Source organism: Phasianus colchicus, chromosome 8 (genome assembly GCF_987193195.1).
Source record: "Phasianus colchicus chromosome 8, bPhaCol1.hap1.1, whole genome shotgun sequence".
NCBI lineage: Eukaryota > Metazoa > Chordata > Aves > Galliformes > Phasianidae > Phasianus > Phasianus colchicus.
In genome coordinates, this window is record NC_143443.1 from 24,331,439 (window position 1) to 24,353,982 (window position 22,544).

General features: G+C 44.7%; 1 protein-coding gene across 6 annotated transcripts in view; it reads right to left on the bottom strand.

The window, feature by feature from the left end:
• Positions 1 to 22,544, bottom strand: part of SH3PXD2A (SH3 and PX domains 2A) — a 229,417-nt gene that overhangs the window by 54,454 nt on the left and 152,419 nt on the right. For 2 of the 6 annotated variants that reach the window (XM_090145460.1, XM_090145458.1), the window contains exons 7-8: positions 16,586 to 16,633; positions 7,699 to 7,830 (exon numbers count right to left, since the gene is read on the bottom strand). In XM_090145460.1, the coding sequence (XP_090001586.1) occupies positions 7,699 to 7,830; positions 16,586 to 16,633 (180 nt within the window). Of the gene's footprint in view, positions 1 to 7,698; positions 7,831 to 11,554; positions 12,088 to 16,585; positions 16,634 to 22,544 lie in introns of those variants that run through there. The other 4 variants (XM_090145459.1, XM_031597531.2, XM_090145462.1 and 1 more) reach the window with 3 other exon arrangements.

The following is a 22,544-nucleotide window of genomic DNA, read 5'->3' on the forward strand; positions in this document are numbered from 1 at the left end:
ATGGGAACTGGATAAAAACATGAAAACAAAGCCCAAGGCATTTCAGGAAAATATTTGCTACAAGTGTGATTTCAGATTGGAAGTTCATTTTTTGGTGCGTCTTCAACAGGAGAGAAGTACCAGGAAAGGGAATTTGAAAGCAAATTCTACATAGATAGGATGTGAAGCTTGATTGAAGAGCAGAATGCTTTATTGTAGTACAAACTCATGACACCTCACGTTAATCATAACTGTTTCTCTCTACAGGAGAAATGAAATAGGGCTGCAGTGCCTGGAAAACAGTCATTAACCCCTTACAAGATCAAAAATTTCTATGACAGACCTGAGGAAGCAGTACTACTAGTTAGCATTAGCATTAGTTACAAATGCACTAAAGCTCACTTAAGTAAAACATTGAGCTGCTCCCAAATCAAGTAGGACACAAAGAGCAAGCTGCCCATCAACTCCAAGCCATCTAGCAAAACATCCCTCCTAGCTGATCTCCAGAGCCATCTGGAGGTGTTCCAGGAAAGCTTAAGCAGTTAGGCATTGCAAAAGGCATAGAGTTAACACACAGCCATATTTCAAATGTTCCAGGTGAGTTTGTCATCAAGAAGAGCAAGCACACACTGCAATTCACAGCTGCACAAACTAAGCAACAATGTCTATGAAATGCAGAATGGCTTCCCAGCAAAAATGGAAACATCATACAATTTAAAGGACAACCTCTCCTTGCCAGAGGTGTTGAACAAGTATTTTGAGCAGGAAAGCAGAAGCCCACTCAACTCCTTTGCAGAGCCCCAAAAACACAGGCATTTCAGAGGCAGCAATGGAGAAAAATCTCATTTTCCACAGTGGGGGAAAATACCTATGAAACCAGAGCATTAACAGACCCTGCTTTGGTTCCAGCTTGGCAAATTCCCTTCCAAGGCCTGAACACAGAAACACATAATGCTTGCCATGTAAGTTAGTAAGTAGAGCAGAAGAAAAGTATTTAGATACCACAAGATAGCAGCATGAATATTACAACACATTCATAATTCAATAATTTTATACAGCAACCTCAGCTGAGATGTTGGTACCGCGGTGCTCAAGCAATAGGCAGGTTTAGAAACATTAGCCTCAAATAACTTAAAGCACACGTACAGGGCAGCCTCGAACCACAGCTCAGCAGCAACAGCATCAGAAACACTGCTGCATGCTTCCCTTGTGAATACAGTAAACCCAAGCTAAATTCTCAAAGCTTGAATAAGGCCTTCAGCCATATCAAGATCCTTTGACTAAAAGTTTAACAGTCAGAAAGGGAAAGCAAACACCACTTCTTTACCCTTGGAGAGACAAAGAAAAAATGAATAAAGGCAACAAAGAACGGATTAGAATATGCTTACAAAACAGAATCACCAGAGGTCAGAGTAGGCTGTCAAGGGCCGCTTCCAGCTTAATACAGCTGCTAAAGTCATTAGACAGTGTCACCCCACCCTTGGGCTCCCAGGGGCAAAAGCAGAGGAAGAAGGGCTCCTCCTCATCTCCTGCTGACTTGGCTATTTCTGGTGTGAGTGTTGAGTTCTCTCCATCCATTCAACATTTTGCAAACAGGCCTCTGAAAGAGAGAGTGCCTGTTTTGCAGGGTTGGTCGGTCACTCTGTTCCCAAAAAGGACTGATCTCCAGCGATGACTTGGCTACAGCAAATCATCCCATCCACTTCTATCTCTGCTCTAGGCTTGTCTCAGGCTTCATCTGGAGTCAGCACAGAGCCTGGATTAGTTTAAACGTTCCAGTTCATCCTACCAATACTCCATTGACCCCAATGACCCCTTTTCCATTGACTAGTTTAAAACAAGGCATCCCAGCCCCCTCCACAGACGCCAGCTTCCAGACAGCTAAAGCTTAAAATAAATCCCACCAGACACACTAACAGAATTTGCTTTGCTTATACTGCTGCAAAACAAAACACGAGAACAACCAGCCTTGATCACCAACTCCAAAAAGCCTGAAGACAGAGTCAAAGACACTGCTGCAATTGAGACAAGCAAGTGCTCACAATCAAGCATTGCTACCCTTAACACAGAGGGCTCTGAAACTCTGCCAGCATGGAGAAACCTTCTCCAGCCATGGAACTGCAAGCATCTGAGGGAGAAAGGCATCTATGCTTTGCCAGCATTGTCCTTGTTTGGAGGAAAAACTTCTACAAAGGCTGTTTCTTAGGATATTAAACAACTTTCCAGTAACTTCTAGCCAAACATTCCTCATCACCCACCCTGCCTCCTCAGACGGCCTGTGTTTGTCTGCCTTAGTACATACACTGCCTTAGTACATATGCTGGGCAGAAAACCACGGTAAGACAGGAACTGATTCATACGTGGATCAAGTATCCTTGCTGCAGGGCTCCCTGCAGAAAGGCAGGGAACACAGTAAGGCAGCAGTAAGCTCAAAACAGGATGCTGGATGTCACTGCTGCAGTCTGAAGACAGCTCTTACTTTTCAAAATGAGAATTTGGGATGATCCTTTCTTAAATTCAGCTCCATTCATTAGATAATTATGATTGCTGATTCACACAAGAGCAGTCACACAGGCTGTTCTAAGCATTTAGAATTGGCCACTTAACTAAACCTGTCTTCTTGGATGAAATCACCAGTTCTAGAGGAAAGGCATTTGACCTAAGTGTTTGTTTCTTCTCCTAAAATTCCAGGCACAGTTCAATAATGGCCCGCTATACTAGGCAGTATTTACTTTTTGTATCACAACATGGTCTCTTTCAAAGTTTGCAATTCAAATACACAGCCACACTGGGAAGGAATGGAAATGCAAAGAATTAGTTTTCTCAAAGCAAAGAGCAGGTCAGGGCTAGGTGTACAAATAGAAATTAAGATAGGAATCGCATCTGCTGGTCGATGCTCTCTGGAAATGCTCTGTAAGAAATATTTCCAGGGAAAGCCAGCATGGACACTTGCACCTGTAATAAAGCACGACGATGGCAATTAAGTATACAGTGTCTGGCAACACTTCCAACTGGTGGATGCTCAGCTATTGACATTTTAAAAATAAAATAGTAATTGTATTTGGGATTCGGTGTAGAGCTCCATCAACATTAGGAGCCTAGGAAACTGCTAAAGTATCACTTATCTGTCAGAATAAACAGAAGCGCACTGGACTTTGGCCAACTTCTGCAAGATAACTCTAATGCTCAGAGACATTTGCTACCATTGTATACAGTGCCATGCTCCTGTCACGTACAAAGGAGGGAGCATGAAGATGGTAGCATCCTAGAGAAAGAGGTGAAGCAGCAGAAAGCAGATGTGAGACAGGAAGTTGTCGTTACAGAATTAAGAAACCAAGACTGTAATGAATAGGACTGAAAATTAATGCTAGCTGGGAAGTAAGCATGGAAGAGAGATCTGACACTGGAGATCCCAAAGCCAGGCCACCCTAACAAGCAGAGGCCTTCCTCATAGTGACACTTCACTGCCATGCCCCACGTCCTGGCCTCCCTTCCCAAAGGGCCCTCTCATTCCTGAGGAAGCTACACTAGCTGCAATAGCTTTGTAGCTTCCAATATAATATTGGAAATCTGTCTGCAGTTATGTAATTGCAAAGGAAACAGTTACGTCCTGCTCAGCCCACTGAAGAGGCATCCCTCTACTCCCTCACCACAGAAGCAGCTCACAGGGGCCGTGAGGGAAGAGCCCCATCCCACCACACAGCCAAGCAGCAGAGGTGCTCGGAATGTGCTTATGCTTCCCTGTCTGTCAGGTTTTCCATTGCAAACACTGCTGCCACAGTTTATAATTTGACCGTTTCAAGCCACATCCACACAGAACTTGGCAAGGAGGGAGCTGCTCGAGCCGAGTCCCTCCCCCTTCTACCTCAAAGAAATCTGCATCAGATTCCTGCTTTAAAGTCACATTTCACTGCTCCAACACAAATACATACCTTCAGATCATTTCACAAGGCTTTTCTAGTTAAGGTGTAAGAGAAGCAAATGCACTTGACAGACAACACTCAAGTCAGTTATTTACATTACTATCCCAAAGCTACACAGAGATGTTTAGATAGAACTGGCCGGTGCATGTTGGCTACACAGCACATTTAAACAAACCTGTCAGACACAGCCCTGCAACTGCAGCCTGCTCCCAGACACCAGCTGGAGAGAATGTAAACCTTCACTTCAATCTTGATGCATTTCTGACCATTGCTACATACAGCTCTTCCCTCCCCAGTTGAGTTTAAAAACAATGATAATACCAGCACACCTTCCACTCATGCAACTATTATTCAGAGGAAGGTCTGAAAGGCAACTTTTGTTGAACCAAGATTTTTTTTTCCCCAGAAAATGTTTCAAAGACTGACATAACTGAGTAATTTGTTCTGAAGCACTGAAATCCTACAGACATCTTCCAGTCCAGCAAAATTTGCTTCCATGGCAACTGCAGCAACAGTCAGGTTACAGTGACCCATGGGCTTTATAACAGAGATGAAAGGTTTCAGGATTTATTCACCACACATGCTACACTGACCTTGCTTTTAAAGTCCTAATATCAAACAGAAGTTTCTACTTGAAATGATATCCAAGTCTGAGCCGTTGGCTCAGTAATGAAGACAACTTCATACAACTCTGTTTCAAATAGGTCTGACTGCAAGATGCCTCAAATCCCATTGCTTATGCGGCAGATATAACACTGAATAATGCTACATAGTAAATTTGACACACTTAACATGAAGTTAACTTAATGGATAATAACTAGGTAAGAATTCGATATATGATACACTGGAAGGCTTTCATTCCCCCCCCCCCCCGCTTCTATCTGATACATCAACCTTGGAAAGAATGGTGTAATTCCTTCTAGAGGGATGCATTGTTTGGAGGCAAACAGGGAGATAATTAGCTCAGGCCCTAGAAGTATTTCAGAAGAAAACCTTCAGCAGGACACGAAACAGGCACTGTCATTTGGAAACAGCTTTAGAACATCACTGTGTAAGGGCCATCTGGCCAGTAAAGCCAAGGTGTTTCTTCCCTACAAAGCTGTGCAGAGCCAACCTAAGGTTCCTCCCACTCTGGAAAACAAAAGAACTATTAACACATCCCTCGGCATCACCTTGCAACTCTATTCAAGCAAGGCTTTAAAAAAAAAAAAAAAACAAAATCAAGCAGTCAGCCATGCCTATTAGCTATCCTATTTTGCTTTCCCAAAAATACATGTTGAAAAACAAACAAAACCTCCTCCAAAAGCCCATATCAGCAGGTATACAAACAGGGAAGGTTGCAACATTTGCCCAGCAGAACCATGACCACATTCAAAGCACACTGTTCAGTCTAATGGGACTGTAAACTAAGTAGTTATTCTCCCCACCCTCCTGTCCTGAGGAGCTACACATGACAGAAGTTCATTGCTGACACTGTCCCTGCTGCAGTGCCATACTTAACACCTCGCTTCATCACTGCTTTCTGGGTATGGAAGGAGAATGAGCTTAATTTATACCATCACAGCTCTAGTTTCACAACACTTTTGAAGACAGTACAACCATACAGTGAGGTGAATTGCCACCCACGTGAATAGTCCAAATGATCTTATGTTCTTAAAAAAAAAAGTGTATCCCCATGTTCTTAGAAGTCATAACCACATTTTCTATACATGCTTTCCTACACTAAACAGATTCCACATTCAAATCAAGTTGCAAGCTTAAAAAGCTCGGACTTCAGAAAACTTCAGCTAGTTCCTTTACATGCCATTTGAGTTTCCAGAAGAGACAAGAATTCAAAGTATTGAAGTCATTCCTGTGGTATCCCTAACTCAGCAGAGAGTTAGAGTGTACGTTTGGAGTCCTGCTCATGGACAAACTAAAATATTATTTCCTTGCCAGAACAGTTCAGAGAAGCATCCAAAGCAAGTGATGCTTCATACATCGCTGACTAGTGCCATGGTTTCTTGTACAGGCATGACTACTGATCCCAGTGCTTCATAACTCTTCTTATTTGTATGAGCATCGTGAGGCCTAGGTGATAAGCATCTTGAAATACGGTCTCAAGGACTGTAACCCAAGTTCAAGGATGTTTCCTTAGAGTCACATTTCTGGACCCACTACTTAAAATTAAACCCTCTTGCATCTCCACATACCACGTGGCTCAGTACAATACACTGTGAACTATGCAAGGCAGAGAGGCCACATTAAAACAAAACAAGGGAGTTGTAATTTGAAATTCAAGAGATACTTCTCGCATTATTTTAAACCCAGTTTCCTTGGTACCATAAGCCATTATCAAAACCAGGGATCTCATGGATATGAACACAAGTTGCCACAATAGCCAGGCTTGTTCTGACAGCAGTAATGCCCACTATTGACAATGAGAAGCTCTCAGACTCCAAAGGGAGGGAGCTTGTCCATTACTCCAGAGAGTTAAAGAAATTAAGACTTGTTTTTCCCTTACAATCACAGTGAGAGCTTTGAAGTGGGGCACATTAGCATTTTGGTCTTTACTAGTTTTGCAATGATACAGTCAGTATCCAGAGGACAGGCATTTCTGCTCACCCGAGCGAGTGCATTCCCACACGCTATCCCTTTGGACACCACAGTAAGTCACTGGCCAGCAACTGCTTCACACAGCCAAGCCAGCGTTAGGCTTTCATACAGCAGAGAAATTACCACTCCACTGAAGAAAAAGCAACACATAAATACAACGCATGATCATCATTATGGACAAACTGACTCAGAGCTCTGAGAAACAGACTTAAGCCCCTGACCAGGGCGTCCCGGTTCCCCTGCCAGCGCACTCCAGAGTCAGCCAGCCAGGAGAGCCTGCGTGCAGAGCTCCCACAGCACGAGCCTCGCAAGCATGGCTCCAAATGCCAGCAGCTCCTCTGGACGAGGACACACAAGTCACGAGTGGGCTGGAGAACAGCCCTGGACAACTGCTCTGGATTAATGCACAAGGAACGCTGAAGGGAGGAGGGGAGCTGCTGAAGACAGGCAGTTATTTAAACCAGCTGCTAACCTGCTCTACCATGTACACAGTCTCATACATTTGTTTAGGCTGACTTGAAGCTAGCAGGCATCCAAGAGTTAAAGTACACAAAAGACATCTATACAAACACTTGCCAAGAATCTAATTTTCCAAGTACAAGCTGGTTATTGCACGGATGGCAGAAGAAGGGATTTCATCTTGCTTTTACATTACAGGCTCTGCCTCCTTGCCTCTAAACTCCCCAGTTAACGCTTCTGCAAGAAGTTTTGAAGCTGTGCACGGCCATGTATTTATCTACGCACATTCCCCTCCCTCCCTACTGAGCTCTGGGCCACAGGCTAAGCTGTCAAGCCAAGTTTCATCCCAAGCAATTTTTAAAAGCTCATCCTATAAATCCTCCAAAAAGGGGAGTTAGTAATGGAAATGCTGACGGAGACTCAAAGAGACAGCAGGGCAACTAGATCATCTACTGTACATCGACTTCATTAGCTGCAGATCCTTCTCTCCTTCACCTTCATTTTCCATTAGTGTACTTCGGCTAATTAACACACAAAACCCATGAAACATTCTTACAGTAGAAGGCAACATTTGGCCCCCAGCCCAAATCAACATTGAGAAACTTCAACATCCTCGGCCAGACATAGTAACTGTACCAGATGGAGCTAACGTACGGCTACGAGCAGTGGTGAAGAAACTGAAAGAACAGGAACACATGGAAAAAATCTGACTATTGGAAGGACGAGCAAAAAGTTGTCTTACCGCTTTCGTTTTTCTCTATGACATCCACGACCTCTCCAGCCTGGAGGCTGATCTCAGAGTTCTCCTGCTTCTCATAGTTGGACACCACCACATATTGCTCCAGGATCATGGGTTCAGAGCTAGCATCAGCACCTGGGGAAGGGAAAAAGCAAGCTGTAAGCCAGCTTCCAGCCATGGCTCCTCGAGAGCGACCTCCGTCCATCCGAGTCACAACAGGCCAAGTTGTCACCAGAGCCAAGCGAATCAGCAAACAACCTTGGCTCGCAGCATATCCCCAAATGGCTGGCCATATAGAAATAGCCTCCTCTGGCCCACAACCCAGCAGCACAGAGGGACATTGGAGAGAAGAGGAAGAAAAAGGGGAGGAAAAAAAAATGTTTAGTTTTTTTGTTTGTTTGTTTTTGAAAAGGAGCTGAAAATATAGTGATTTAGTCGCAAAGTTTCATGATGGATTCTGAAAGTAAACCTCTTCCCAACATGGTTTCCACAATCCGTGCTCCCATTCAGAGAGAAAAATCCTGGGCAGAAGCAGCATAAATCCACAGCTGAGCCATCCCCCCAGTAAACCAAAAGAAAAACAGCTCTCCCCTTGGCGTCTCAGCTCCTTCTCCACTCTAAAGGCTTGAGCTGAAAGTCAAAAGGGGGCTGTAGATGCCAATCATATTCGTCTGCACTGCAGCCCTTAAATAGAAACACATGAGCGGGATTGAAAGAGAGGGAGGTGGGGTGGAGGGAGAGAGGGGAGGGCGGGGAGGAGTGTTTACTTGAAACAGAAGAAGAAAAAAAGTTATAGCGCCAGATCCTTGCTAAAACACGGCCACCCCCTGCCTGCCCCCCACCAGCTCTGCGGTTCCGCATTCCCCAGTGCAGAAGCAGCCTCGGAGCAGGGCACAGCACAGTGTCCCTGGCCAGGCACGGTGCGTCCCACTTCCCTCTCCATCACCCTTTGCTGCCTTTTTGGAGCTCTTAGAGACAGTCCTCCCTGTTTGCTTCTCTTTCGTACTGAAGGTTCTCGGCTGTCAGAGCCGTTTATGAATGACTGCAGGCTCTCATACAAACACAGATGAAAAAAGGTGCAAAATAACTGTTCTCCGCACTCCTGCTGCCCTCAAGCTTTTCTTGGGTGTTTTGGTTCTTTTTTTTTTCCTTCTTTTTTTGATTGTTTTTTTTTTTATTATTTTTTTTATTTTTTAATTTTTCTACCTCAGAATCAAAACTGTGCACTCTGGGAGGAGTCACAGGGCAGGGAAACTGCTGCACCAGGCAGGGAAGGGGGGGGGGGTGGGGGGAGGAGATCCCAGTGCTGCCACTGCTGCACGGGATGTGGCACTGCTCTGATGCAACATGAACAGCACATACTCAGCTCCTCCAAACACAGGCACCACAGCACTGCTTCTGCCTGGAAACTGCCCTGAAAGGTCATGAAAGCCTCAAAGTTTCTTATTTTTCCCTCAAAAACACATTATTTAAAGCGTCAGAGCAGAACAAAAAGCACCTTGGATTTCTGTGCTAAGAGCCACCAGACACATGCCTTCATGCAGAATTATTTTACAGGTTTCCTGAATTGCAGCATTGTCTATAAAAGGCAGAGCTGTCTGGACCAACAGTATATCATACATTTTACACAGTAAAAGGCAGTTCCCGTCTCTCTAGATTAAGATGCAGATGGAGAAGGGAGACAGCAGCAGATGTACGACCTGCTGAAAGTCCCATTTCATGTGACGGGGGCAGAGCCAGGAGCAGGCTCCAGGTCTCCTCAATCTCTGAAGACAAATTGGCTACAAGAGACAGGAAGGAAGCAGCATGGTCTGAAGCTGTCCGCTGGACAAGCTGGGGGACTAATAGCTAAGCACAGGATGCTCAGTGTTGCATTGCAGTTCCAAAAGCAGCACGCATGTATGTATTTGAACTGCAGATGCAAACTAATTCTGCAGACAAATAATTAGCATTCCTGCCAAAAGAGAGATAAAGAGTGCATCAGTCATTAGAACAGCATCCTGTGCGAGGAAAATCCTTGAACAAAAGCAATTAATTTAACATTTTCCTGAAAGGAAACACTGTCACAATGCCTCCCTTTGGACCAGTCTTAAGAAATCCAGAAAATCAGACGACTTCCATGCTCCCTAAGCCTGCCTCTGACTGTTCTCATGTTCCATAGGTTAATTTTCTTTAAAGAGGAGTCATCTCCTCCAGAAGCTTGTGTTTAAGAGATTTAGCTCTTCTGCGGATGGCTGAACCACAGCCAGCAGTAGGAAGAGGGGAAGAAAGCAGTGAACTGACAATATTAAGATTTATTATACAGTTTTTCACCATAGCTGTTCACTCTAAAGAAGCATCATATTTCTGTTCACAATGAATCAGCCTGATTTGTGTGCTCTGGTTTAAACCAGTACTAATTGGGTTATCAGGAGTGTGAGGAGATGCCTTCTCCTGTTTCTCTGCTTCCCACACAGTCCCTTCTCCAGTCTGGGAAGGGGGAAAAGCAGCAGCACCTTTCTTCACTTTATTTAAGCAAGCAATGCCTACAGCCCCCACTTCATTTTTGCCCTAAGATTCTCTAACCAAAGCCAAAAGCCATCATGGCAATGTATTTATACACATGCAAAGAATTCAGCGTGCTTAGAAAGGCAGAAGGAGGGACCAAACAGTTGCAAAGGGAGTAAAGGATGCTCACAAAGCTACACACACCAGATGTCTCCTCTATCTCCTAGGCAGTAGTCACAGGACAAAAACCACCAGACAGCAGTGCCTCTGTGGCAGGAGCAGTGCTCGTGTGGTACACGTGTCCCTGCTGGGAACAAAGCCGGGCCACAGCCAGAGTGCAGGCTGGCAGACATCCCACACCAGCCACCCATGCTGAGCCAGGGACCGTGTGCCAGGGGAGCGCCCTGGCCAGCAAACCCAGAGAAGGAGCACTGCCAACCCACTTCCGTAATTCTCTCTCTAAAAATAAAAATTAAAAATTTAAAAAAAAAAAAAAAGCAAGATATAGTCCATCTGTATTCACATATCTGAAACTCAGCAGTCTACCCTGTCCTGGCTTAGATAAAGCATTCTGCACAGGACGACTTCTTTGTCACTACAGCATCTAGTGACACACTTACAATTAAGAGACCATTTTAACAGAAGCTGGTTTAAGCGTTACAAGACTCTTGATAAGGCAAAAAAAGCCACACAACTCCTTGGTCTAACAAGTAATCAAAGTCAAATAAGCCTGCTCATTTACAGCTACAGCAGATCATCTCACCCTGCTTTAAATTTGGAGTGCTGCACATGGCCACATGGAGGGTAACCCTGCAGTCCCCAAAGTGATGCCCTCCGAGGATCAGACACTTTACAGTGGGAAAGGCTTCAACAGTAAAGGAAGGAGGAGAGCTGGAAGAGATGTGAACAGCTTCTCCCAGTAATCTGAAGCCTCGCACGTTATCTGGGCAGGCTGGTTTCAGCTGTTCCATTACTCCCTTTGAACAGAGCCAGCAGGGTACAAACTTCTGCCCTCCTCAGTCCTCCACCCCTGACAGGCATCTTTAAATAAATGATTCCTCAGTGAGGTTCGGGATCCCCAGGATCACACCTGCACATCATGAACCCCACAGAGCAGGGCAGGATTCCCAGCAAGCTCAAATGCACACTGCAATGCCCCATGGATATCACAGCTCCACTTTTGGAAAGCCTCTTCAGTACAGGCAGGAGGAATGGAGAGCAGAGGGTAGGATAAGGCTGACGTGCCAGGTAAAGCTCCCTTCCAACCCTCCCCAAAAAAGCAGAAATAGTATTACAGTTCAGTTCCAACTTGCAAGCCCTCCCGAGAGCAGAGCGCACGACAGATTGCTGGCTGAAATAAGAGTTTGCTTGCCTCTCCGTTTATTTTTGCCTCGAGTCCGTTTCCTGGTTAAAGTCTTGAGGATAGCCCTCCTCCTCTCCATAGGGTCCACTTTACAATCCTCCCGCTTCTCACCTCTGCGATTACTTTCCCAGGGCTGGGCAGAAATGTCATCGGAGCTTGTCCATGCCCCCAGAGCTGGCACTATGAAGTGACACTGTTGCGCCCTGACCCCCTCTCCAGGCAGAAAAGAGAGAGCATCGTTCCTCCCGCAGTACTCAGAGCCCAGTGACTGTGGGACAGCCTCCTAAATAAGAGCACAGAGCTCCCGTTCCAAGTGGCTCCTTCCTCCTCCGTGTTGCAACAGCTAAGACCTATGATGGTTTTGCAATAGCCAAAAATTAAAACCACCAAGTGGACTCCAAAAATAAAATCATCTGGATATGGAAATTTGAGACTCCTGATCTTTGCCAGAGTACTCCGTTGTTATCAGGCTATAAACATGTCTGCTCTTTTAATCCATACAGCGTGCTGGACTTTATATTGCCCTTTTATGATTATCAATCAAGTGTTTACAGATTCAGACTAAATGATGTAGGACTGGGCTGGTCAGTGGAAGTTCTGAAAAGAGCCAAAACCACAAACGTTCAGTGAACACCACGAGCATGAATCACAGCTGAGTAACCAGCTGGCAGGTTACCCCTCCCCAGACCTGGGCTGCAACTGGCACATTCCCCATGGGCACACGCAGGGTCTGCATGCGGGCACTTGGCAGAAGGCAACCCAGTGCCACAGCTCACAAAGCAGCAGCACATCAGCACTGCACACTTTCCAAAAGAAACTGCAGTAGCTTACATCTAGAGCTACAGTTTCTTTTTCAAAGCCAATGAAGGGTAACCCTTCATGTATCTCAGGGAAATTCCTTTGGAGAAAGTTGAGAGCATGCAGGAAAAAAAGAAAGAGTATCCAGAGCAGCAGCAATCCTATTTAAAATCCTCCAATCAGACTATCCCCTTTCAACAATCATATCCTCAGCTTTAAACACATGGATTTTCTTTGTCTAACTAAAACCCTTACCTCTTTTTTTTTTTTTCCTTATCAGAAGTCCTATGCCTCTGTAGTAAATAAACACGTTGTATCTGCATGTTTTCTTTGAGCCCTCTGCCAGCGATACATCCCCAAGTAATTCAAGATAGCCTAAAAATTGGGCTAAGCAATTTTTATCCCGCACACAGGATGAAAAATACTTTAATATGAAAAGCACACAAGGTTACACAAGATCTCAGGATCCCAGAGCAAACTCAAAAGCAGTTCCTAAAATAACTAACTCACTTCTAGAGTAAGGAGTGGAATGAGACTGACAGAGCTTCTTACAGATCTCCTTGGGGAAAATATGGATTCAGATCAAAAGCTTGCTAAGACTAGAACCTATATATGCTCTAAAGAATCAGTCCTTGACTCATCTCCTGGATACTCCTGCACATGCCTACTCTCTAGCCTGTCCTTCCTAGCCCCTTCCCAAAATTCAGGCTCTAATTGCATACCAATGATTTACAGAGGACACTCACAGCTTGTGTCAATAAGAAAGGGGATCCATCTCTATCCTTTCTGGTAGGCAGGGATCTCCCCAGTTCTAGAAGCACTTTACTTCAGCAGTCAACAGCTCTTGGTTTAACAGTCCTTAGCTCTGAAGCTTCAGTACCATGTATAATAACTAAAAGAATTCAGTACAAGCCCGCTTCAGTCTCCGAGTCTTAGCAATAAAACTGTACTGGCAAAATTCCTTTTGTCTCATTACAGAGGAAAACAAATATTTGCAGAAGAATATCAAATGGGTTATTAATACTCCATTGTTTCTGCAGCTCACAGTCTGAGATCAGCTAGGTAGTTCTTTCTCTAACGACAAAGCCATTTGATTGTGTTTTCTAAGTAGTTTCAGAAGCAGGTGACACCCTGCTATTAAACAGAGAAGACTGAATGCAGGATGGGAGAGCCTGGATCTGATCATTAAGTAACTTAAAGCCAAATAAGCTTGGCCTAAAACCTTATCCAACACCCAAAATGCCAATGCCTGAGAGTAACACAGGGCTGAGCACCACCCCTTCAGGGATGGCCAAGTCAGTACACAAACCCCCTCATCCCAAATTAGGGGCCATAAGTAACACACAAGGAGTTTCTCCGTGAGCAAGTATTCATACACACACTTTCTTCAAGTCCACATTAAGCATGCACACTTCTAATGCATGGGGCAGTACCTTGCTCACAGAGCAGCTGCAACTCCAGTCATTATCATTCTGGCTACACATGTAGACACGGGGCACAGATGGCAGCTCCATGAGCCATGCAGAGTCCCTCCTGGCCCAAGAGGTTGCTGCTACAAACCCTATAGCCCAAGCCAACAGCACACACAGTCATCAGGAAGGGAATATGCCTTGCTATCATAGCAGCAGAACATAGGCTCTTTAGGATTCATCCCCCAGTGAAAAGGATGCACGGTATTTTCTAGCTTTTCCAAGAGGCAAGATCTGGCTGAGCCTTCAAGATCGTGGGACAAATGGCAGCTTTAAGGCAGACTGGCTTCCAGCACTGGATGCGCCTAACGCTCAGCTAAACCAGCAGCAAAAACCAATCCCATGGACAGAGCACCAGGAGCAGCTTGGCCCTTGGTAAATGCCCGGCACTCTCTCAAGTGAGCACTTCACTTTAGTTTCTTCCTTCTTCAGAGTTCTCAGCAGCATTTCCAACTGAACCCTGACAAATGGCGAAATTCAGTGCTGACCTTTGCCAACTGGAGCTTGTTAGGATTTTTATTTTTTTATTTTTGATCTGCTGAGTTTTAAGGTAGAGCCAAGAAAAATTAGAGGCAGGAGGGTGAAAGGAAAAAAAAAAAAAGTTGAGTCCTCTTTCCACTCCTTGGAAAGTTGGCTTTCTGAACAGCCGTTCCAACCAACTAGGTTACAGGTAGCAACAGTTAAGAAAACTGAAGTATTATGCACACTGATCTGTTAAACCATTTGTAGATTTTTACACAGCTGCTAGACAGGATCCTCCACCAGGCTGAAGTCACCTATGTACTTTGGCACCCACCCCAGTCGTGCTCGGTGTGGCAACACACCCACATTACTCTGCACCGCACAAAGCCAACTAGCCAAGGAATGCAACAGTAGTTGGGTCATCCCCAACCACCCTCCTGGCACATGGGTTGCAATGATGGCAAGGGGAGGCAGGCTGCTTAGCTGTGTGAAGCTCTGCATTCCTGATGGGCTGCAGTCAGAGACGCCCACTAAATCCCACTGTGGCACTTCTCACAGTCCAGCAGTGTGGCACAATCTTCTTCCAAAATAAGATGTTAAACCGCTTGGCTGGAGTCTGCATTTAATGGAGCAAGTTCATGTCCTGGAGATGGGGGCTGCTGGGGCAGCACCAAACTGGCTTCTCTTCCAGTCTTCTGCACTCTAAGACATAGATTGATACCACAAGGATAAAGAATCCAAGCCTGAGCCTTTAACTGCCACATTACAATACAACCCTCAGCAGGCCTAATCTGAAGAGAATCAGTGTTGGAGCTGGGGATTCATTTGAACAAGAAATCAACTGAATGACAACATGAACTGGAACAGCTTGGGGAAGTAGAGACCTGGGCAGGTGCACCAGAAGACTTCTCAGCAGAACTATATATCAACATTTCCCTTTTTGAGCACTACACAGAGCAATTAATCACTTATATTTACTCTTTCATTGTGCACAGATTTTGAAGCCAAACTAGCAACGTGCATTTAGCTAACAGAAGAGAAGGAATTTGTACTGATTAAAGTTTCACCTTCTTTTTCTTCAGAAGGCTTTAGTATTCTATTTGCCATATTACAAACCACAACATAAAGCAGTCCCAAGACACACAGAAAGCCAGAGAAAACCAATCCTGTATCTCCCTTACCTCCAAACCAGGCCATTTGAGAGCTTGTTGCCACTCTCTCCCAGCAATATCATCTCTTCTCAACACGCTGCCTTTCTTTTCAGTCTCATTGTTTGTCTGAACTCCCAGATGACCTATTAACCACCATGCTTCTGTGATCGAATACTTCAGATATTTTTGAGCAGTTATGTACAAATATCACCCTGAAATCAGACCTGTTCTGCTCAGAGTGGAGAGAACATCCCCCAGGGGTGTACTGAACTTCTTTCTAGGCCATCATTTCTGAAATCACTGCAGTGTTACTTACTAAGAGCCTCTGATTAGCAAGCACTCTTTCACTGAGGACGGTGGGATTTTGCTCACAGGGTTTGAACAGGACATCAGCTTGGATATTCACCAAATTGAGTACAGAAAGCAGCAGGGGCATTTCCATTCTTCCTTGGCTTGATACCTATGTGTCTTACTGCTCATATCCTTGACAGAAAAGGAAGTATCACAAGCCACGGACTTCAAGTATAAGAAGGATTAAAGAATCTTCTCTGGTAGAGAAGTCCACTGGTTACTCAGGAGAGGATCTAATACTTTTTACTCTAACACTTACCTTTTGCTTTATATTGGGCTAACCCAACCTCACCTAGAAGTCTTGTCCCTGATCTCTCTTTCCTCCTGATTCCTTGTGTGCCCAAGACAATTTTTGCAGTTTTTGCATCTCCCTCAGTCTCCACTGTTCCATAAAACACCCTTTCTACATACTGTGGAAAAGCTGTCTTCTCTCCTTTATCCCTCAATGCAGGCATGGGGCTGTGCAGGTGTGTTGCTGCTGGACAGGGTCAGCCCATCACAAGATGGGAAACTGCTTTGACCTGTAGAGCTGGAGTTGGGCAAGGGAGATGTCACACAGCAAAATGCCATCTACTGCTTTTGGAAGCATCAGGGTGCAGCAGAAGCCAAAAATGCAGCATCCTTGTCAAAAATCATGCATCATGAAAAACCAACACAAAGGCACACAACAAATTCTGGATATTCACTGCCAGAGACAGTGAATTCACAGTCACAGACCCACACTCCACACAATTCCAAAACCACACACGATTTGAACTGCAGACTTTTCTTTCCAGTAGCATGCAGAACAGCAAGGCACGAGAAGTTACCTGAAGCGACACTCTTTTTTGGAGTCTCAGACAAACTGGACATCCAAACTGGAAATCCAAGAAAAGGGCAGCCATAAAAGAAAGAAGTAATTAGAGAAAGAAGAAAATCATATCAGCAAGTTAATTAGAGTTAATTAAAACAGATTAAAACAGAAAGGAACATCAACTTTTTTCTTTAGAGTTGGGTCAGCATGATGGGGATTTGTGTAAAGGTCAAGTCATAAGAACTACCCAGGTAAAATAAAAGCTAGTGAAACTTATGAAACTGACATGTAGTTCCTCAAATTTGAAATCTGAGTAAGATATGCTCTGAGCTTATTCCCAATCGGATGGGAAATGCATACCAAGAGACAGTTTGACTCATTAAGCCTCAGACCTGCAAAAGTATTTAGCTTTGCAGCTGTTAATGATCCCCATAAGACCAACAGGCAACTCACAGAGATGGAACTTCAATACATACAAGCATTTTGTTACCCTGGAATTGCATTAAGTAATAATAGACATGGAAGAATACAGAGTTCATACGAAGGTATAGTTAAAGCACGAATAGAAATACCATTTTTAGCCAACAAAGACGAGGCAGAAACCTGGCTAAAGAAAAAGCTAATACAATTGTTATCAACAAGGTCAAAAGTTTTCCCTCCCCCTCCATGAAATTAGGTTTAAATACTTGGCTTGGGATTCTGGGAATAACCTCCACATTTTTTTGTTTTGTTTGAGTACACTGGAAGCGTGTTTCTAAAGTTATCAGGTATGCCCCCATTTCAAAATAAGAACCAGCAAACATTCCCATCACGTGGGATGGCAGAACACAGGCGGACCTTTTACTGTAACACTGCTGGGAGAAGATGCAAGGGGGGTGTTTATATGATAGACTAAGAACTTGCTGAATTCTGGCAAACAACTCCAAAAAATGATTTTTAAAGCCACTAGCAATAGCGAACCCAACTCTGGAATAATCAGTTTAACAGCAGGGAAGATGCATGCTGCAGTTACTGGGAGAGAGGATCAGTGCATACTGGCACCCTTGCTTATTTGACTTGCTACTGTCTTTTGACCCTCAGAGTATCATTAATGCAGCAAAAAAACCCAAGTAACCAGCTAAAGACTCCTAGTACATATGTGCTTGTGATTTCTCAGTTAGAATATAAGGAAAGAAAAAGAGCTTTCAGACATTCCCACTGGAAACCAGAGCTCCAAGAAATACTTTGCTGCATTTCCTCAGCACTACAGGAATAGCAAAGTTTTTTAATTTTTCCTTTATAACAGGCCCCCAATCTTCATCATGTTAGAGCAATACTGGAGGTCAGCTACATTTGGCCTTTGTTTGTCAATAAATCCTCAGTAGTGACCACTAGAAAAAAATATCTGAAAACTGCAACCATCTAGCCCCCAAACCCATGCTCTGCACTGTCACAATCCAATACAAAATACACCATGATAACTTACAATAATTTATTTTGGATTACCATTAAAAAAAGGGCTCTACACTGGTAAAGTGCAACAGGAAATCATCTGGCAGAGTAATTCATGCTCTAGCTTACAGAGGGAATATGCAGCATGTTTCTATTACAGACTCAGGGCACAAACGGGAAAGGGTGTGAAGGAGCTGTTGTCAGCAACTTGTCTATGAGCTTTTGAATAAACTTCCACTGCATTCAGGAAGGGGATTATGAACGTCAGTCAGCTGTCAGATCTTTTTCCAGACAGAAGAACCTGAATATTGCAGTGATAAATAATGCAGATGTAATGTAGAAACAACCAGGAAGATTACAGTTTGCCCCAGTACAAGCCAGAAGCAAAATGCTGAAACAGCCACCAATTAAAAACAGAAAGAATAAACTGTGCTTCACACAAGCTTAGGGCTTCCCTGGATCTGCCTGTCCAAGAAGAGAGGGAGGGAGTTTAGCCCCAGATTCACAGCAACCTCATCTACAGACACCTATGTGTTCTCTCATAACAACGTGCCTCAACAGCATAAAAATGCTAGCTCCTATCTATTTCAAGAGAAAACAAAAGTGGTTTTCTTCCCTTGTCAAAATCATTATCTATCTAAATCAGAGTAAGAAGGCAATCTGAAGCAGTAACTGGGGAACAACCTCACTGATCCTGAGGCAGCCCCCCAGCCTGAGGAGTAGCACACAAGCTGCAGCACTTCTCAGCTGCCCCAGCCTGACAGCAGTGAGATGGAGATGGGGCTGCTCCTGAAGCAGAAGGCAGCTAGCATACTTCAGCTGCTCCTGCACATCTGCTTAGCATTAAACTTCCTTCTTGGGGATTTTTTTTTTTTTATTCCAAGACGTTTAAGCTCTAATTGCTACCAGCTTCTAAGAGTTCCTCCTACAAATAATAAAAATATCAGACATTAGTGATGGATTCCACTTCACAAAGAGCTCAAACGAAGAGCCGTGGGGGGATCTAGGGCACAGGGAGGAGGTCAAGGGCCCCAGATGTGTGCTGCACCCATGCCAGCAACACACAAACTTTGAACGGCCCCGGGTTTCCCCTTCAGGAGTTTCTCTGGAATTCTACACGGGGCTTGGAGCTGGTTTCCAATGGGATTGGTAACGGTAAACGAACAAACCCTCGCTTCCTGCCTCTCCCCTCCCCCTCTGCTGCACAGCCAAGCGCCGGCTGGTCTCAGATGACTTGGGGGGGGGGGGGGAGGATGGGGGGGAAATCTCAGTATTTGGAAGGGAAATTAAAACTGCCTGCTCAAAGCAAGCCACTCCTAAGGTAACAGCATTTCGATTCTGCTCCTAACACCAACCCCCACGGTCCTCACTGTCAGCTTCAGCTGGAGCCAGAACAAACCCCTCCGCTCGGAATTATTTTTAAAAGCTCCAAAGAAATGTGGGTTCATAAATTACAGCTCAGCCAGGAGCCAAGGCGCTGTGCAGAGTACTGAGGCTGTCCTTGGAGCCACCACACCACCCAGAAATAGCAGCACTGCAGGCTTTGGCAGTGACCACTGGACCCCATCCCTTTGGAGCTGCCCCCACTGAGGTGGGGACCTGGGGATGGGTCAGATGGAGCCTCAGATGGGGAGGAAAGGAAGGAATTAGAGGGGGGAAAGGCTTTGAAGACTTCATTAAGCCAGTTGCCGTGGTGAACTAAACACAAGAAACAGATGACTGCATTTAGATTTCACCAGAAGCTTTTCTGCTGCCACTGAGACCAGTTTGTTTGCTGCTCCTCCCACTACTGGCAAGAGAATAGGCGCCAGACTGCTGGGGACTAACGCTTTACTCTTGTGATACAGCCCCACTCATCCTCTTTTAGTAGCAGGCTATTTGTCTTGTATGCAGCTAGAGCAGAGAGGACTTCAGGAAAACCCACAAAAGCCAGAGTCAGTCCGAAGCTGAACGCACAAGCTCAGTGCTACCACAACCCAGGAGCTGCCACCTCCACGGTTCACATCAATCTTGCACATCCAAGTCCTGGTCCAGCAGGTGCAAAGCAGCTTCTCCTCCACAGCTCTCTCAGCAGCAGTTATTGATATTGGATTCCTTTTTTTTTTTCCCCCCCACCAGCAAGATGTTTAACTGTCAAAACATTCAGTTTGACATTGACGATAGCATCCCCTATTTAATACTACTGTATAGGCCAGAAGCAACACACAACTAAAAAATTCACAGGTTGCATGCAGTTGGGGCTATCAGTTTTCTTTAAACTACTACACGTATTGCTTTCTATCTTGTTAAGGTAAATATTGCCCAGTAACATTGGTGCAGTAATTCCCAGAGGTTAATTGGATCATACTCGTCCTAAGGCTCAGCATGGGTATAGCTCTGACCGTGTAGCCCTTGCACCAACCTAGGTCCTCAGCTATGCATGGAGATATCCTGGGCCAAGGACATTTCCCATGTAGGACTTGGATGTAGCTATCTTGCTTTGGCGTGTAAAAGTTTAATTACATGGTATGACCTGTTCTATAGAAGTTGCCTTCCTTGAAGCCCTACATCAAACATCATCTGGGAATACTGAAATCTCTGAAAAGGTGTGCAGCTCTAAGGTGCAGCATAAAATACTGGAAAAACAAATATAAGGACAAGTTGCTGTGCTGATGAGATTCTGACATCTGAAAGTGACTGCCCCTTCCCAAAATGGATCAGCTCCATAGGACATTATTGCCCCTCATGAAGAAGAGCTCAATTAACCACAGACTGCAGTGGTGAGGTTGCAGCTGAGCATTTTGCAGATTCACTTCACAGGCATTCACCCTTCCTTTCTTGGAAGGATGAAAAGAGTAAGCAATTCAGTCTTACAGTGAACTCAAATTACACTGACTTCCTGAGTAGTCAACAATCAGTGCTGCACTCCACTTCAGAGAACTCCACTGGTGGTCCAGTAGCTGGCAGAGATTCCCCAAACTGGAGCTGGGGGAAAGTCAATGCTTTTTCTTCTCCATCAAGCAAAAGGCATTAAGAGACGAGCAGGGGTGTTGTGAATTCATTAGTGGTATTTGACAAATCAGCAAGAAAGAGTTAGAGTGGGCTATTTCTTAGAAGTTGTCCAATTCTTCAAACTGGCCTAGAGCCTTGCTCACTGTGATGTTCCCCACGTAGGGCAGAACGGAAATTGAAGTTAGCCTTCATTTCAATCCTGATTTTGGAGGTCAAGCACACCAAGAGATTGGTATAAATGCTAGTGCCCTACTGTTGCCCTAGACACTCAGGCAGGACCTTGCTGCCCAGAGCAGGTAAGGAACCACAGAGGGCCAGGCTCAGTCCTGACTCCTCCGGAGCTGCTTGCTGGGGTTTCACTTGTCCCCAAGCTTGGTTGGCAGGGCAGAAAGGAAACAGGGGACAACTTCCTCCTCCATGCCAGGCCACCATCTCCACCACCAGGAGCAGGAAATTCAGTGAGGACCCCCCAAAACCATAGGGTTTGTTCCTGCTTTTCCATCTACAGCCAGAGCACTATGTTCACTGTTTCCCCATACACTTGAATCTCCTTGAAACTTCTGATCCCTCACAATCCATTGGTGATTCCTGTCAGCCTGTTGCCAGATTTCTCTCCATCATCCCCTTCTCCTCTGTCTGGGGCCTGACACTAGTTAAACAAGAAGGCAATAACATTCTGAAGAATAGAAGTACTACTTTTAACACTGACTCTGCATTGGTCACAAGCATAAAATAGCTTGGAAAGAAAAAAAAAAGCAGATAAACCTCAGCCTGAGTTGGTACCATTTTCAAACATCTGTGGCTCACACAATTAACTCATTCAATTAGGCAAAAAACAACAGCCAGAGAAACAGGAGAATGGCACAGAAAGGCTACAAGTGTTTTGATCTATTATTTCAATCACCACTGCTCAAGGCACATTGTTTAATTGTGCCATTGATGTTTCTCCCTGCGGGCCCCAGAGGGACTTACAACAAAACCAATATTTGTGCCCAAATCCAGGATGGGTCTGGTAACCACCCTGTCCCTTCTCACAGTGGCTTAAATAAGCTTCCCTTGTTCTTATGACTGCAGGACATTGATGCAGTGTGTTCAAAGCAAGCTTTTTTTTTTTATATAGATAGTATTTGAATGAATATAGAAATTTAAGTTTTTCTTTCTCTAGAATGCAAGAAGTCTTAGTCTGAAGTAAATCTCTCATTCCTACAGGATGACTTTCCTACATACCTGAAGCAGATCTTCACCTCTACTTTACACATTATCTGTGAGATGAGACAGTACCTTAAAGAGCTACACTTAACAAATACTTGATTAGTTGATAACCTGTGATATCTCTCAATATGCAAATTTAGCTGAAATGCAGGAATAAGATGATTTGACAGCAGGCAGTAAATAAGACCTTTAATTTCAGTCCAGCTCTCCAGGCTCAGCCCTCCTTCCTTCCCTCCTCCCCAAGCAGCTTGTGCAGTGCAGATGCCTCAAGAAGAGGGGCTGTGTGCAGGGGGGCAGAGGGCCAGGCTGCAGCCAGGCTCCTTGCCTGCCCAGCTCAATGC